At 40.3% G+C, this 18,072-nt stretch overlaps 1 protein-coding gene across 1 annotated transcript in view; it reads right to left on the reverse strand.

Moving 5' to 3' along the window:
* The window catches only part of LOC108882663 (plexin-A1-like), a 244,460-nt gene that overhangs the window by 196,338 nt on the left and 30,050 nt on the right, over positions 1–18,072 (reverse strand). Inside the window, 1 exon segment of the mRNA XM_018675321.2 lies at positions 8,904–10,304. Coding sequence (XP_018530837.1) covers positions 8,904–10,082 — 1,179 coding nt within the window. The 5' untranslated portion in view covers positions 10,083–10,304.

The following is an 18,072-nucleotide window of genomic DNA, read 5'->3' on the forward strand; positions in this document are numbered from 1 at the left end:
CTGGCTTTGTGACCCAGTTAACCAGCTCTGGGAGATATGAATTAGACTTTCAGAGCTTTCTGTTCCTTCTGAGCAGACTCTTTGGTGAACTCAGAAATGATACTTGACACAGAGACAAACCAAGTTTTGGGTTATGTGAATCGTTGCACCACTTAACCACATCTAATTCCAGCCTTTCCTGACAGATAAGAACTGTTCATTTCAAAATGTGACACTCTAATACTGTGGTTCTGAAACTTCAGCATCTCTGTTGAGATTTCTGCTCAGTGATACTTGGAAATCTCTTTCAGACTATTGGTGAGTTTCTGAGAAAAAAAGTCACTTAAGGTCCAATTTGTCAAGGCTATGTAGCCACAAGCTGCAAAATACTCAAAATCCATAACAAGCTGACGCTCTCATGAGCTTATAAGAGCAGCTGATCCACTTCATCATGTGCAACAGTTAACAATGAATACCACTATATAATAACTAAATAAATTTAGTTCAGAGGCTCCATTCATAGAAGAAGAAGCAAATGAATCTTTTATGCACTAAGTATGTTTTTTATGCACAAAGGAATTTGAACTCTGCATTTAACCCACCCGTGACCAGTAAACACACACACTCACAAACAGACACACACACAGCCGCAGCTGCAGGGCATCACTGCCCCCATGCACTGCCCCATATACATACAGCACTTCATACTGTAGTTGGATCTGAGAATTTCCCCCCCCTTGGGAATTCACTATAAATTAGGAAGAATTCACAGCATGATGGGCTCCATGTGATTCAGCCTAAGGCAGAAAATATCACAAGACAAAAATGTATGTGTTACAGTCGAAGTCATTAAAATGCTTCGAGGTATGTAACATTTTGCAGTGTCATGCATCAAAATGTCTCAAGAGGTAGGAGAGAAAACTGCACCTCATCAGAAAGTGTTTCTCCCAATGGGCTGTATTCTAGACAGCATTTGACAGCAATTCACCTCAGCACTGCATGTATTTATCACTCCACTGCCACAAAAATTCATCTTTACAAGTCACTTAATCTCCCACAGAGTCATAAAAACTTGAGTTTTTTAAAACAAGGGAGAAATTCTACCTCTAGCCTGAGATAACACCATCTGTTTCCAGACTTGTTTCACCTGCTCCTCTGGAAAAAAAAAATGTCACTATCGTGCAAAATTAATGACAAGGTTTTGGCTCCTGAACCACAGGCTTAGGGACTTTTATTTTGTAGGTTTCTTGGGCTCCACTTATGAAGAGTTACACTTAGAGACTTACTCTTCATAAACAGTGTCCCATTTGCAAATTGGTTATACAGAATGGAAGTAGTTGCAATTATATTAACAGAGAAATATGACTTTACAGCTCTCCAGATCTCTATGGAGGATTTTAGCTTATTAAAGCACAATGTTTTGGTGTTAGCCAACTTTTTAATATTTAGGTTAACTCTCACCACCCTCATTAGTGCTGTTTTTTCAGCCACATGCCTGCAAGAGCAGACTCAATGGATAAACAAATTAGCACTAGGCTGGTGAAGACAATGCAACATTTATTCGCAAAAGAGCAAGATATTTCCCCCAGGAACCCGTGGAGACCAAAACAGAGCTAAAATAGGACGTTCATAATGCTGCCTAAAACACAACTTTATATAAATGCCAGTGTTGCTCTGTGTCTGCATGATGAGTAGAAATTGTTTGCTAATAAATTTTCACATTTTAAAAGTGATAATGTGTCAATGTATTTGCAGCTTGTTCTGCTGCCCCTGAATGGCACAGAAAAAAATAAATACTGCTTCATGTAGCATTTACATGATGTGTGTTTGATTTAAAAGACTTTGCTAAATCAGGCTTAATATTAGGTGATGTTAGCAAGTTGACGTGAATCAGATATGTGGTAAATTCAGAGTAACACAGCACTGCATTTGCTAAATCTATAAAACACTGACCAAAAAACAACTTATTTAAACATATTATCAGGTTTCCATTTAGTGCAGTCTTTGGCTTCAGTTCACTGTTAATGGTGGACACAACAGAATTTTAAGGTTAGTGATGGGAGGTCTCTTAACTGAAATGCTCCTTGGGAATCGCACTGTGTTTCTCTCATAATTTTATGCACCAAGACGACTTTCTGACATTTGTTTTTCCAAAGAACCAGCAATTTACTAACATTAACATAGTTGCTCATCTTTTGCACCAATGATTCAATCAGGACAGTTTCATGCTAATCCAAGCCAACTGGAAACGCTCCAACTGCAAGTCACAAGACATTGTCTTTGCTGAAAATGAATGGGACTTGGGTATTCTCAATGCCTGAAATAGCTACTCCTTCTTGACCACTCTATAAAATACCCACAGTTGTGCTTACACTGATAAACCAGTCAGTATTGTAAATACTATAGGGATATCCCAGTCATTGCTCCTTATGCATGTTTCTTGTAGCTACGATAAACCCTTATCTAGGGCATTGCATACCAGATATGGTGTTAACATGCATCAACTCATGACAGAAAACTTTTCAACATCAAATATTAAAGAAATATTAGTGTGCATGATGTAAGTGCAGCCATTAGAGCCTCGATACCCCCCACCCAGCAGGTCCAAAGTGTGATGCAATGTGGGTGATCCATCCACTGAGGCACAAGCTAACAGTAATGAGACTGAAGATACAATAGAGAGATGGAGAGAGAATGAAGCAAATGGACACAAATGCGCACACACACACACACGCACACACACACACACACACACACACACACACACACACACCAGTCACCAACTGCCTGGAAGAAAGAATAAAAAATGCCACAGAAATAGACTATAATCCTGGCCAGCAGTGATCAACACTGATAAATATTAATAAACACTATTATGCTCTGAGAAAAACAGAGACAGAGTGAGCAAGAGAGGGGGAGAAAACATAGAGGGAGGGGCAGAGAGAGGTAGTGACAGAGAGAGAGAGGGCAGTAACAATAGACAAGTCTTCTTGCACTCTCTAATTGTAAGCAATTTTCTCTCTGACGTCCACCTGGTGTTTTTGCAGACAATGTGGACTCACGTGCGCGCACACACACACACAAACGCACACAAGCACTTCTTACTATCAGCCCATTTTCGTCTGTTTGTTTTCACCATTGTTTTGTCCCTCTTCTTTGGAGGCCAGGATAAGAGGTGGGCACACACACACAAACAAATGAGCACACAATGAGAGAAGCATACAGAGAGGGAGAGAAGAGAAAAAAAAGGAGATAAAGTGAGTCCTAAACACACACATATATACACACACAGAGAGGATAGTATCTCTAACTCTCTCCGCCTGAATCAGTCTCATTAGTCATGCTGAGGCTGTAGCGTTGCTGGGTCGGCCTGCTTACAGAGCTGTAGAGCTGGATGGCAGCCCACAGCTAGCGAAGGTCACCCACCACTCAGTTTTAACTCCCACAAGACCAACACTGGCCTCTTCCTAATAATGAGTGGACATAAAGATGCACAAGGAGAGACCTGCGGTATGAGCCACACCCATCGTGGTTGTATAGGAGAAAATGTTCACCCAAACTAAAAACTACTTGGAACAACTCACAGACACACAAACAATTTGATCACAGGATCGACTAAAGAATTTTGGAAAAGAGAAGACATGAAAGATGAAGAAGCTGACATAGAGATTTAGAATGTATGAATGCAGCAGTGTCTACAACAAATGCACATATTACTTCCAATATATTTTTTTCTTGTAAAAACACAACTTCATGAGCACAGCCATATCTAATGATTATAAGGGGAAAACTGGATTATAAAGTGTTGTATTTTCCATGTGGTAAAAGGCTTTTAAAAATAACTTAAACATTACTGGGTTTGAATGTTTGTAGTTGAGCATGTTTGCTGTCATACATCGCGTGTCCAAAATGTGCAACAGATCTTTGAGAGAAATGGTCACCAACGTTAAAGTGACCTGTGACTTCAAGACACTGAAAGCAAATGCTAACAAGCTTGAACAGAAATGACTCATCAAGTTTCAGCATCTAGTGATATTAAATCAGACATTAATTGTTTTATTGATCTGAGTGTGCAAAAAGTGGTAAAATGTCCCTGATCGCACTGTAAGACACGTCCACCTACGACTGATTTGGAGCGTTCGTGACCAAACACAGCCTCCAGCACATTCTGTCACTGTCAGAAATTGAGGACCAAAGTCTCACAGTGCAACTGCTGCAACAACCCACACTTATTAAACAACCAATCAGATTAAGACATGAGATGACAGAATACAGAGGCTGGTGTGACATTTTATGAGTGCCATTTTTACATAACGTTTACGGGCCAAAAAAAAAAAACACATGCGAACACACACAAACCAAAACACTGATGGTTAAATAAGAACAAAGCTGTGGCAGTTTTTCTGATGTATAGGAGTGTCAGCACTGTTGTCTGCTCTCATACATACATTTTTAATATTTACACCATAGCACTACAATTCACTACACATTCATTGCACAATCTGATATACCTCAAATTGACACTGTACATTCTGACTGCAACAAACTCTCTGTCTTTGTTTGAGTGCAAAGTTAGTTTGTCGTTTTTTTTTCTGTCTAAGTAAAAAAAATCCCCAAGACCAGAGATGCATTTGGCCACACTAACAACACAACATCAGGTGCTATATATAAATCTCTCCAACAAGTGAAGTTTTGCAAACCGACCTACTGCAGGCAGACAGCATGGAGAATAGTGACAAGAGATGTTTGCTGGCAGTTTTTAATTGCTTAATTAGAGGAAGTATGTAGAAAATAGCATTTTGGCAATGAAAATGGAAACCTGATTTCATTCTGAAGTTAGCTGTAAACCTAACTACATTTAACCAGATTAACCCCAAGCTCTTTTGGGGTTCTTGAGTTTTCACTCTCTGTATTTTTAAGCTGCTACTCCTGAGCCTCATTTCTGGCATACATTTCCTTACATTTTGGTAAATCTACACCATGGACAGTCATGCTGCATTGGTTTCTGTTTGTACTGCAATATCGGATGTACTAAAGAAAATTAAGATTATTAGGAGGCAAAATCTCACTCATATCTCTGCTATCACTGGAAAAATTAAGTTGTGCTGATTCCAAAAGCAGGTGCATAACATATACATATTCCCATTTCACTATGTTAATTTGAGAAGAACAGGTACAATGTTTGACAAATGCATCAATCAATTCAAGAGCCACTTTCACGTTGGCCGTTAAGCAGACCTTACAGATAATGAACAAAGGAATACATTTTTGCTTCCCAAATATCAACATAGCATGGATGACATTGTAGAAACCCTCAAGGACTGAAACACAGATTAATTTCTCTCTTATATCTACGAATTATATTACTTGAGCAATAACAAGAAAATTGGTGACCATAAAGTTCCTCTTTTTAGTAGCTATAATCCTGATACAGTGATATTTGTTGTATCATAATTTGCTATGAAGGTGGTAAGATTTTTTTTTTTTTTTTTTTTTTTTTTTTTTTTACAGTATTAAAACTTTTATACGACGCTTCACCGAGCAGTTTTTAGAAAATGATTTTCACAAGTGCTGTTCACCATGATGAAGTTTGATAGGTTCCAGGTAGAGAGTGTGTGAATGTTGACTGACTGACCCGACCTTGTCTCCTGAAATGAGCCGGTATGAAAGTTTCCACATGACACTAGCGCAGAGGCAAAGAGCTGTCACCACTCTCGTCAGGAAACACTGAACACGTCTGTACGAGGAGATGATAAATTCATCACGGCGATGTCCCAGAGCGAGCGCTGCTGACACGACCTTGATCGATCGCAGGCAGAACGACAGATGGCCATAAAGGACAATCATGTAACTGTACGCTCATTAGCATAATCACATGCGTATACAGTACACTTCAGACTACAAGGCCACATGGTGCTCACACAGCACCAGTTGGCTTGTGACAGAGAGGTAATGTTGTTACTGTCTTGCATGAGCCGTGACACTTTTAAAGGGAAAATTAAATTAGCAACTATAGCACTAACATGCTGAATCACTGAAAAGGCATATTGTTGTTTTCCTGCTGAACACAGCCTTTCTTTTATTTAGCAAGGAAACATTGCTACTTTTTCCACTAATGGCAACACGTCTTACATTTTGTAAGACATTGAACCTGCTAGCTCATTCTAACTCCATCAAGCAGGACCAGTCTAACATGTCAAAGATACTACACTTATGGAGATATTGACAGAGACTGGTCCATTTCCCACTATAATTAAATCAGGGTTCAACCACAATGTGGCTTTTCTTGGATTTGCTAATTTGACACCAGATTCACACATAATAGTTACATATAGGTGTAAAAAAAATGAGCCATGGTAAATAAAAAATTCCCTGTAATCGTCCCAGTCAATCACGTTACATGCATTACTGACAGCAGAACTCAGACGCACTAAACCAGCGGAGCTGTGCATGTACATTCAAATTTCAATTTAATAATGAATTGCAGCATTACAAATGTAAATAGCTATTTATCTGTCTATCTATCTCTAAATTTTGTTGTTTTCACTGGATTCAATTTTTTAAAATTATAACACAGGCTAATTGTCTCAAACAGTGGCTCAGAAGCACAGATAGACCACAAAAGATCTGAAATTAAAATGTTTTTGCTTGTTGGAATTCTTTGTCAGAAGTGTTGTTATTAGTCTTGATAACAGACTACAAGTGTTAGTAACACAGGAGTGCTTTGCTTACAGTGACAATGCTAACATGATCGGCAGTTATATGGTTTACCATGTAAACAATCTTAATTGACATTGCTATCAACACAACATCGCCACTAGCATCTACTATTCCCCCATGCTGCCATTCTTTTTGTTGTCTTTTTTCAAATTTTCTTGTCTCTTTCCTGTGTTCTCCAATCCCGTCATCCTGCCTTTACCCAATATTTCTCCATGTGTCGGCTTCCATACTTTTCCTCACATCTTCCCTTTCTTCTATCCTTCTCCTCTCACTTTCGTCTTCTTCTCATCTATCCACACTCTCCCAATACCGCCCCCCCCCACCACCCTCCCATAAAACCCACAACTCCCACTGTCTTTCATTCCCCATTACTCTGCTCCCTATTTCATTGCATGGCCTGTTCCCTCCACATTGTATTTTCAGATCACATCCGGGCGCTGGCTTTACACACTAAGTCACTCTATACCTCATCACTCAGTGGAAAGTCAAGGAGAGGGCAGAGAGAGATGGTGAAAGAGCGAAGGCTTGAGAGGGAAGAAGATAGAGGAAGGAAGAGGAGCAAAACAAGCAAGAGTTGAAAACGAGGGAGGTTAAAGGTTAAAAATTTAAGACAAAGAAAAGAGGTGAGGAGAAGAGCTGGGTGGTGGGAAATTGAGAAAAGCAGAGCAGGAAAAATTAAAATAAAAGAAGGAGCAGAGGGACAATGGGGTTAACAAAATGAAAGAAATCTTCATGCAAACGATGGGGCTAGAGTGAAAGACATGGAGGAGAAAGAGAAGACGGAATGGCAGAGAGATACAGAGACGGAGAGGTGGAGAGTAGTCCAGAGATTTATGGCAGGTTGTTATGGAGCACCGAGTGAATAACAGAAGGTGAGACCAGGTGAATTATTCATGAGGATACAGGGCCGAGTGTGTGTGTGTGTGTGTGACAGGTGGGTGACGGGAGCAGGTGAAACACACACACACACACACACACACACACACACTTAATGTCTCTCAGGCACCCTTAGGCCATGCTCATATATGAGGAAAAGACAAGCCTTCCACAACCTGTGGATAGAATTATTCCTACAAAACAGACCTATCTGCAGACTGAAGGAATACACCCTCATTTAACAGTGGAGACATTTTAACAACATTAAATTTACTTCATGATGGGAAAAATGTTTTCATCCCTCTAGCTCCTCCCAGTGTCAGAAGAGATGTCTTCCTACCACTTGACACATTGTATGTGTGTGTATCAGTGATCTTTATGGAGACTTTATGGAGCTAAAAACATTGAGGAGGGATCATGAAAGTTGGAGGATGAAGGATTCAGCCTCAAGAAAGCACAGGCTACTCTACTGCAGACAGACACCAGAAATGAACAACATAATGTATTGTCATATACCATGAAATCATGCATCTTTTCACTCATACTCTAAAAATAAATATGGCTTCTCTTCTCTCTTAGGAAGATCATGGTAAATGTACTGCATTTGCTGCCCACATTCACCCATAGTGCTATAATGCTGGATTGGAAAAGCCTCTGAGACAGCATTTAGTCCATGTGGCACTAATGTGCAATCCCACCTACACTTCGGTTGCTTTGGCCCAAACCAGACTGGAAAATATTACTTTGTTGCATTCAAAAATTTGTTGAGATTCATACTTTCCACTTATAGGTTAACCAGGGAAAGTCAAATGCATGCACAAGCAGCTTTTGATCATTTGCCATCCTGCCAGGGTGGAGATTTTGGCTTTGGGTGTAGGGTAGCGGTGAGAGTATGGGGGTGAAATGCATTCAGTTACTGGAAATTTCAGTTAAATATTAGGCTAATGTTGGACCTCAACCCATCAGAGGGTTTCATGGTTTTGTTTTCTTTGATATAGTTCAGCAAGAAACTGAGAAACAAGTCCTTAAGAGCAGTTGTCAGAATTTTTACCTGCACAAACAAACAGACATGGTTGGTTTTAACACACCCTAAATCCATGACCACTAAAGCACTTTTGGCAAGGTGCAAGGTACAGACGGGCTGTCCAACTGCTTTTCAGCTAAAGCCACATAAACCTACTAAAACTATCACTTCTTATTCCAGGAACTAGAAACTTCATCTGAAACTAAAAAAGTGATGTGAAAAGGCCTATTCTGTGTTCACAATTGTAAACAATCTCATGCATCACAAAATCAAAAACACTTCTGGGATCTACTGTCTCACTCACCGAGTTGATGCAGGCCAGCTCCTTGTTGAGCAGCCAGGGCAGGGAGAGTTTCCCCTCTCCTCTGTAACACGACTGAATCCTGTCTTTAATCTTCTCCTTTATCCGCCTCATTGTGAACAGACACAGAGCTGACTCCTTGGGCGGCTTGGCTCTGTTCTTCTGACCCTGGGCGAATACAGTAAACAGAACCTCCTCATGCTCTTGAATACCAAGCGAACGTGCCAAACGGGTCCCCGGCCGGGCTAAATAAGCATCCTGAACCAAGCGGTATTCCACTCCGTCCTTGGTGCAGCCGATGGGGAACTCAACATAAGAATAGAACTTGGGATCGTCAACACACAGGCGAACGATTTTAGAGGTGAAGAACTGTTCGCTGCTTGCATCTGGTGAGGTGAGCTGGGTGTCAAGCTGCAAGGTGAGATAATACACAAACTGCTCACTGTTGAAGCCGTAGATGTAGTAGATGTCAAATGCTGGAAACTTGGAGAGCGTGTCTGAGGGAATCTTGAGCTGCGAGGAAACAAACTCGTCCTGGTAGACAAAGCTGAACATGTCTGCATTTTCCTCATTAGACATTAACTTGCGGCTGGACAGCGTTGGGAAGTATTCAGATTTCCCGTCGATGGGAGTGCCAACAAAAAGTTTTCCACCTTCACCAAAAAGATCCGGGGAGATCACAACACCGGACATGGTGCCCGCTTCAGCAACACTGGATAGATAATGCTCTTTACGATGGTGGGGCTCACCGAGCTTGAACAAATCATCCAGACGCAGGAACTGGCATATTCCCTGGGAAGTGCTCCCACAGGCAATTAAGCGGTTGTGGGCAGCATCAAGTAGCAGGAGTTTATTGACATTAGAGGTCTGCACCAGCTCATGGGGACAGGACTGGACGCCAGGTGGAGGGTAACAGCGAGGGTTGTCCGTCACAGGGCCGGTAACATGACTTCGCAGCTTGGTGAGGTTGCTGGACAGCTTGTAGATCCAGTTGACAGCACCCAGGTAGACCTCACCAGTTTTGTTGTGGACCACCAAATGTGTGAGACCTCCTTCGGGTGGGGAGAAGGAGAGGAGGGAGGAGGGGGAGGAGGAAGGAGTGGAGCAGGAGGGCATGGAGAGGGAGAGGAGCAGAAAGAAGATGGGGAGGATGAGAAGGGGTGGGTTGAGGTGGGAGGACATGGCAGTGAGGGGAGGGGAGGAGTGAACGCGTGGGTGTTGGTGTGTATTTTTGACTGTGTAATCCTCTGCAGGGTCAGTCAGCGCCTTATAGGACTGCAGGGTACGGTGATACAAAAGAAGAGTTTCCAAGAAATCGACTTCCTCTTCCTTTTTTTTCCTCCTTTCTCCGCTGTTGTTTTTATAACCTCATCCCCTGATCCTCAGCCTTGTCTGCTGCCAGCCCTGGGAAAGAGAAACACAGCAAAATCTTAGCAAACACAGATGTCAATATATTCATGGGGTTGCATTTTGCACTTCCAGAAATCTGACGAAAAGGATTCATTTGTTTGTATCGAAATGACAAGACACTTAATATTCGCCCACAGACTCAGACTTGGAGGCCTCGTTGCTGAAGTCCAAAAAAACAAATGAGGGCACTATCGGCTTTGTTTTATTGACTCCCCGACTCTTGGCTCGCACTGCTCTGTGGAGTGCATCTTTTAAAAGAAGACAGGGCCAAACACTGCTCCTCTGTGTATCGATTGTCTGGAGGTATTAAAGGATACAGCAGACAAAGTGCACATACATACACAGAGATACATGCACACCTCATGACACAAGTGTATGTGCTGGTAGGAAAACATGTAGATGTATTTTCTAAACAGCATGTACAACACACGTATGGAAAAGGAGACCTACACACACAACACAATATAAAAACATGCACAGAGGGTGAGCCACTGATGTGCAGCTTTGTGATAGCAGGTAAACATCCATAAATTACAAGCAGGGCTGCAGGCAGAATTCTATAGTATATTTACTACGGGGCAACAGAGCACAGAAATACAGGCGCCCTTCTTCTAAACAAAAAAAAAAAAAAAAAAGAGGGGAGAGAGGGGGAGAACTGCTGTGAGCTGATAAAACAGGAGAAACTGTGAGAGGGAGAGAAGTGAAAGCTAGTTGGCTTCATACCAGTTCAATATAAAGGCATAGAGATGGTGGGAAAGATTGCTATAAGTGAAAACTGAGGAAAAAGGGAGCATCTATCTATTTTCTGTTCCATCCATCCACCCATTTTCCATATCCGCTGATCCGGTTCATGGTTCCCTATCCCAGAATGCACTGGGGGACAGGTAAAATCTTGAAAGTTGTAGTGCAAAAGCAACATGTCTGCTCAATATGTATACTGACAATACTGTCATCACTGTATGATGAAGATGATGGATGTTAGGTTTTTACTTAAGACAGATGTAGGAGAAACATTTTGACAGCTAAATCATTTGACCAAAGACAGCGATCTTGACTTCACAATCCTTGCGACAGGAGACTGTTGGGGAAATGCAGCAAAAGGTAAACTTAAATCAGTTTGAAGATTAACATCTTCAGTGTGTTGTGTTATCCAGTCATGAGACGAAGACATTACATCTACTGATGTCAACTTCCAGGATGTGTAAAGTCTGTCCAACAGTCTATGACAGGCACAAAGGGCTGCTGTCATTTAGAACTGTTTTACACTAGCCATGTGCTCACATACAGTACTGTCCAAACTCCTTTCATTAGTTCATTAGTCCATTGGTTAATGCTAAGCTACTGTATATACAAATAAAGAGCACAAGGCAAAGGGTTGTTTCATGATGGAGTCTGGTCACAAAGTATTCTCGTCTCTTATTTCTACTGCTGTTTCTCATTCCTCTCTTTCAACGCATTCCCCCCTCTCTCTCTCTCTCTCCCTCTCTCTCTCTCTTGGACACTTCACTTCTTGTCAATAGCGTCTTTTATCTCCAGCCCAGCCATGATTACAGTGGCCCAGATGACGATGCTGTTGCCTGTCCCATCAGGACAATACAGCCACTGTTAGCATCTTGGACATACACACATACACACACACACACAATGTGGCAATAAGCATACAGTTGCAAAAGCATTTTTACACACAGTCTCAGATCCTACTGACTTCACCATATTGCAACACACTTTATTATCATACTCATAGACATAAATGACTATGGGTATGATATTCAAACAGACCTGCCCACACACACTCATGCGCCACCCATGCACTTGCACAACAGATCAACACAAGCACCCACATACACACAAGGATTTTTTTTGAGTAGACAAGAGTGGAAGAAATAGAAAATCTACTTACTGCACTAAATGACATGCTGAGAATGGCTATTTTTGCAGCATTCTCGTCTAACCTTGTCTGATGTATTTTATGAATTCTATAAATAAGTGAAAACCAAGCAGCGCACGTGGACTCAGTGGCCACATAGCTTTAGTAGCTAGCACAGCTGAGTGCTGATGATGTTGAGAGCTGTTTGACTAAACTGGGACAAAGAGATGAGAGGAAAGAAAACAGTGTCTTTGAACTGAAAAACATTTAAAAGTCTTTCTTCAATGCCTGAATTAGATCAAAAAGAGAAAAGAGTGGAGTTTATGGTTGAAAAATTGGTTAGAAAAGTGACTGTGGACACACATACACGAGGAAAGGAAAAGACTGCAAAATGGGACACAATCCTAATCTAAGCTTGTCCAAAAAAACAAACAAACAAACAAACAAACAAAAAAACCTGAGAATTCTAGTTAATATTGTGTCATTCTTCAATTGTATATCTGTGTGTTGTAACCAAATATGGCACTTTCACATATTACAGTTTTCATTAGGTATTTATAGATATTGTATATGGGAATTCATCTTCAGGCTCTGGTATATATTGCCACAAAATGACTCTAAACCAAAACTTTCTAAAGTGATATAAAATATTAACTGACATGTCTGAGTTAGTCTTTGAAATATCAGCAAAAGCCATCTCTATTTAGAAAAATATGAAAAAATATTATCATCTGATAAATCATATCATTAATTTCCCTCAAACTGATCAGAATATTATCTGATCCAAGTAAACCTTGAATTATCTAGACCTTAATTTCTCTGAGTGTGTGTGTGTGTGTGTGTGTGTGTGTGTGTGTGTGTGTGTGTGCGTGCGTGCGTGCGTGTGTGTCAGGGCCATCCTGAAGCCCACCTGCCACATCAGATGAAGCTGTAGAGGCGTTCAGGTCTGTCCCGAGCTGATTTATTGCTGTTGGCACATCGATTGCACACACAGCCACAGACCTTGGCCAAACACTTAGGCAAATTTATACACACCACTTCTTTAGCATGGAGCTCACATCCATGCCTGCTGGCCTCACTCTGTGTGAGTCTGTGTGTTTGTCTGTGCGCATGTGTGTGTGAGCATCCTGCAGCTATTCAATCTTATTTACTACTCAAACACACACAGACACACGTCCAAACATTGTCCTAGACATAAACTGTATGTACACAAAGCATATATAAATGAAGCCCGACTGTACAAACCACAGGCAAAGAATAAACAGTTACATTTATACCCTTCCCATTTTAAACACGCTTTTTCTGGATGAAGTGCAGTGGAGAGAGAAAATGTTGAGGGCATGAGCTGGAATTGAACCACTTGGTACTTTTTACCTGCATGACCCTGCTGATTAAAGCAAGTGAACCAAGAGCTCTGGATTTTTATATATATATACACACACTGGTATATTGGCTTTGCTGTGGCATAAATAACTGATGACACAACTGAGGCTTTGCAGCTCTAAAAAGTTCAAGCTATTTGTACTGTAACCCTGTTTTCTATCTAACCTTTCAATATATGTGCATTCAGTTTACAACTGATCAACAGCTTTAAATACGGGGAAATGATCGTAAAGTCTGATTCAAAAATACATCCTATTGGTTTCTCTTCAGCCTAGAGCTGAAGAAAGAGTCTGCATCCACCTCAGCAGTGAAAGCTACTCAGACTGCTGATCACGTAAAGGCTCTACATACAGTATGATCAGTGGTATGAGCTATGTATGCAGTATAGCATAGTTTTACATCTAGAGCTGAAAATATTAGTCAGTCAATGAGTTGAGCAATAGAAAATTAATTAGAGACTATTTTGATAAGTGATGACCATTTCATTTTTAAGAAACATGGCTGTTGGTTGATGCTTTTCTTTGTCATATACTATATGACAGTATAGATGATAGCTCCCTTTTAGGGACCAATTCCTCATCAGAGGTTGATGTGCTGCTCAGGCTTCCCACCATTGTTGTGGTGAGAGAAGACCGGAAAAACTAGTAAAAAACTATTAAAAGGACTTTGAGTCTTTGAAACCATTTTCTTCTTTTTTGCCCATCATTGGTTGTGCTTTTAAAGGTCATCACCCAACAAGGTCAGAGTTGTAACTTACTGAACCTTGAGCACAAGGGTGAGGTGCAAAAAGTGGAATGCAATGCCTGGGGTAGTGCTGCTGCAACGTTCAGCAGCTCTGCTCTCTGATTTTTCCAGTGATTGCATTGAAGGAGCCTTAGGTATGTCAGTCAACAAACACTGCTGCTTTACATCCCTAGAGTAGATGCTCTTTGCGCTCTAACAAGCAGCAACATCTTTATTGGGAGTACCACATCACACAGTTTGACAACATTCATCAATCATGCCACAATATCTTGGGGCAAGACAAATCTGTCACTACTATTATAGTAATATCCCTTCAAGAATTTTGCATTGGAAGATGTGGATTTTATCACCCAGTGGACCACAGTTTTATTCTAGGCAAATTCTCTGGTTTACCTATTGTGTTGCAAGTGTATACAATTCAAATTATGTGATTTGTTTTTAAAACTACTGAGTAAATTAGTGCTAATTAGTGTCAACAGCAAGAAAACAAGATATTCAATTAAACAGCAGGGTAAAAGATGCCTCATGCAGTTTTTTTTTTTTTTTTCCCTGAGTGCAAATGCAATACTTCTCAACTCCAAATTGTCCTAATCTTTTTATTTAAAACCACATAACGTGGCTTAACATAATATAGAAGCCATGGCTGCTATAGCTGAGAATAAAACATACAAAACGTATGTGTACATGAGAATAGAAAGATGCTATATTACTGTCATGATAGCTAAAAATGCTGTGGCAGCATTTTAAAGTCTATTTGAAATGTTCTGCTGAAAGTCTGAACATCTGCTTTACTCTGACCAATAGACTTCTTCGGTAAACACACAGAATTATTTGCTTAGATGCAGAAAAATAGACACCTCAAACCATGCATACAGAATTTGATCTGATCAATTCACTTTTTGACTCCAGGCTTCTTCTAACAGATAGTAGCAGAGTTAAAGTCACAGAACAGGTTATATGAGGACAGTGGAGGAGATATGGGAATGGCAGCAGCAGGCAGACACACACTTCAACATGAGGATATTTCTATTTGGAATCCATTTTCCAAAAGGCGTAATATTGACAAGTGCTAATGCTGCAGACTGTAGTCGACTCACACCCTCCTCTCCTGGCTTTTAAGAGATGGACAGAGATAAGAGAAGACAAAAAGAAAGGAGAGGATGGGGAAGTTGATTGAATAAATAAAAAGACATTTATACACACTGCAAAAATATCCTGTTTACCAAAGATATTTTATCTGCCATTGTATTTAAACCACGTAACTTACTAAAAAAGTGTTAAGTGGTAGTAATGTGACAACTTGTTACTGCACAAACTAGGACTAAACCAATTTGTACTTTCTCCTTTAAAAGTTGTCACTTGAGAATATTATTATATCAAATATTTGTTTTAAGATGTGTTAAAATATAAAAGAAACGTGAATGGCTTTTACATAGTGCATTGTTTTCAGTGCGCAAGGCCCACCTCACGAGGGGGGCACAGAGGTGAAAGTTGCATGAGAGTTGCATGACAATCAAATATAGGCCAAAAATAATGGGGCTCAAGTTGTAGCCCACAGCTAGCTATTCACATTTACAGACAGGTTATACTTTCTCTCTACGTCCCTCAGTGTTGTCTCAGTTTTATCTGAGAGGGGGCCTCCATGTGAGACTTTAAAAATCCCTGATATAACACACCCATTAGATGACATCAGCTAAGAGCAATTTTCCACGATGAAGCAGTCATAACTAAGATGCAAGTGCATAGCCTGAGATTAATGTGCTCAACTGAAACACAGTTTAGTAAGTTTAGACTCTCAGCCAACAAACACTGTTAACCCATCATCTCTTACACCACCTGTGTTTATATTACACCCATTGTTTCACTCAGTATCTCTACTTTTTAAGAGACTGCTATGGCAGAAAAAGCACTAACAGAGCCTTCTTTTTAACGTGTTATATTTTGCACAATATAAGCACAATCAACACATGATGGTGTCTTTTAATTGCATTTTCTCATTTTTTTATCTTTTATGCAAAAATAATTGGATGACACTAATGCCAATATGTCATGTCATCTAAACTAATTGGACTCGTGCCTCTACTTGTGTGTGAATTGAATGAAATAAAGTAAGTGTTTTTTGTGAGGCTGAATGAATAAAGAGAATGTGGGTTGGACTGTGTATGTGTCTGTGTGTCTGCATGCACACACACACACACACACACACATGTGGGCTGCTGTGCTGCACCATGCAGCGGGGACACAGTGGTTCATTTACAGTCACATTCCAAGACTGACACACTGACCCCACAGACAGCTGCATCCACACACACAAACACAGTGGTGGGCAAACCAGTAGAGCACTCCACTTTCACACTGCGCACACATGCACACACTCTGCTCAGTTATATGGCAATCATTCAACATAAAATAATTCCTTTGAAACACACACACGCATGTGCACACTTTGTTTTTTTCAACAATAGGGATTAGCAGGAGGAGGCAGACGATACAGTGACTACACTCCATTCAGAAAAATATTCACACACACACACACACACACACATACACACACACATATAAGGAAACACGCTTTTTTTAACTGTAGGAACACACATGCATGCTTATATTCATGCATACATTTGTAAACATACAGCCATGTACACACACACAAACCCACCCACATACACATCCATATGCATGGGAACGCACACAGCCACAGACACAGATGTATAAACCCATGCTTGCACGCCCACAGATACAAAGACTCGCTCACACACACTTATTTTCCAAGCTGACAGGTGCAGCTCAGACATCACTCATTCAGACAGTGCAGTAAAAATCTACACTGAACAGAGCTGAGTGGTTGAGCCTTAATCATACTTAATCTGACTGAGTCTCCTCTACAATACACTTACTCTGTCTCCAAGCTCTCCAGAGTGGAGGGATTTAAGGATTTTTCAGATAAAGTAAAAACCTGACAACTTGCAACATGCTTGTGTTCTCACCCTGCAATGGACAAATCATATGAGCTGCAATTATATATAATAAATTCTGACATCTCCTAGACATGTGGAAAAATTAGCTGTTGCATGTAAACTCCTTGTGCCACCAAACCAGATATACAGAACTAAAACTTCCCAGGAGTTATCGAGTGATTCATTTAATTTTTCTGTGTATTTGGTTTATTTAAATCATTAAACCTCATCTATGTGTGGATTGGTACTCTCACCAGGCCAATAGCACACCTATTAAGAGAAGCACTTGCCATTAATTTCCTATATGTAGGTGGAGAGGGCGATAATAATTGCAGCAATGCAGTGAGCGTTTTCCCAATCAAGGAAAAAAGGTGAATCATGCCCCACAATTAAAACACATATTAAAGTAGTACAGTAGTCTTTACATGGGCAAATTGTTATCTGTGATTTTACAATGCATTTAAGAACATCACAGCAACATAATGACTCAAAGAGGACTCTCTCTTTGGTTTTGTTTACAACGGATATTTTAGATTTATTATTTGTTATCTGATTGTGTTGGAAACTGTAGTGTACATTTAAACAGGAAATTGCAGTCAAACAAGATAAATGGATGCAGGAAGCTACAAATAAGTTCTACTGGGAATTTTTCAATGATTCTTGAAGCTGAATGGGGAACTTGCTCAAAATTGTCAAAAAGGAATGAAAGTGCTAAATATATACATGCACCGAAATCATTTCAGTGCCGATGTTTATAAAATTAAAAAATATTTGTTTTGAGTTCTGTTCTTGTGTATTTGTATCATTTTTC

Source organism: Lates calcarifer, linkage group LG6, assembly GCF_001640805.2.
Source record: "Lates calcarifer isolate ASB-BC8 linkage group LG6, TLL_Latcal_v3, whole genome shotgun sequence".
NCBI classification, from domain to species: Eukaryota; Metazoa; Chordata; class Actinopteri; family Centropomidae; genus Lates; species Lates calcarifer.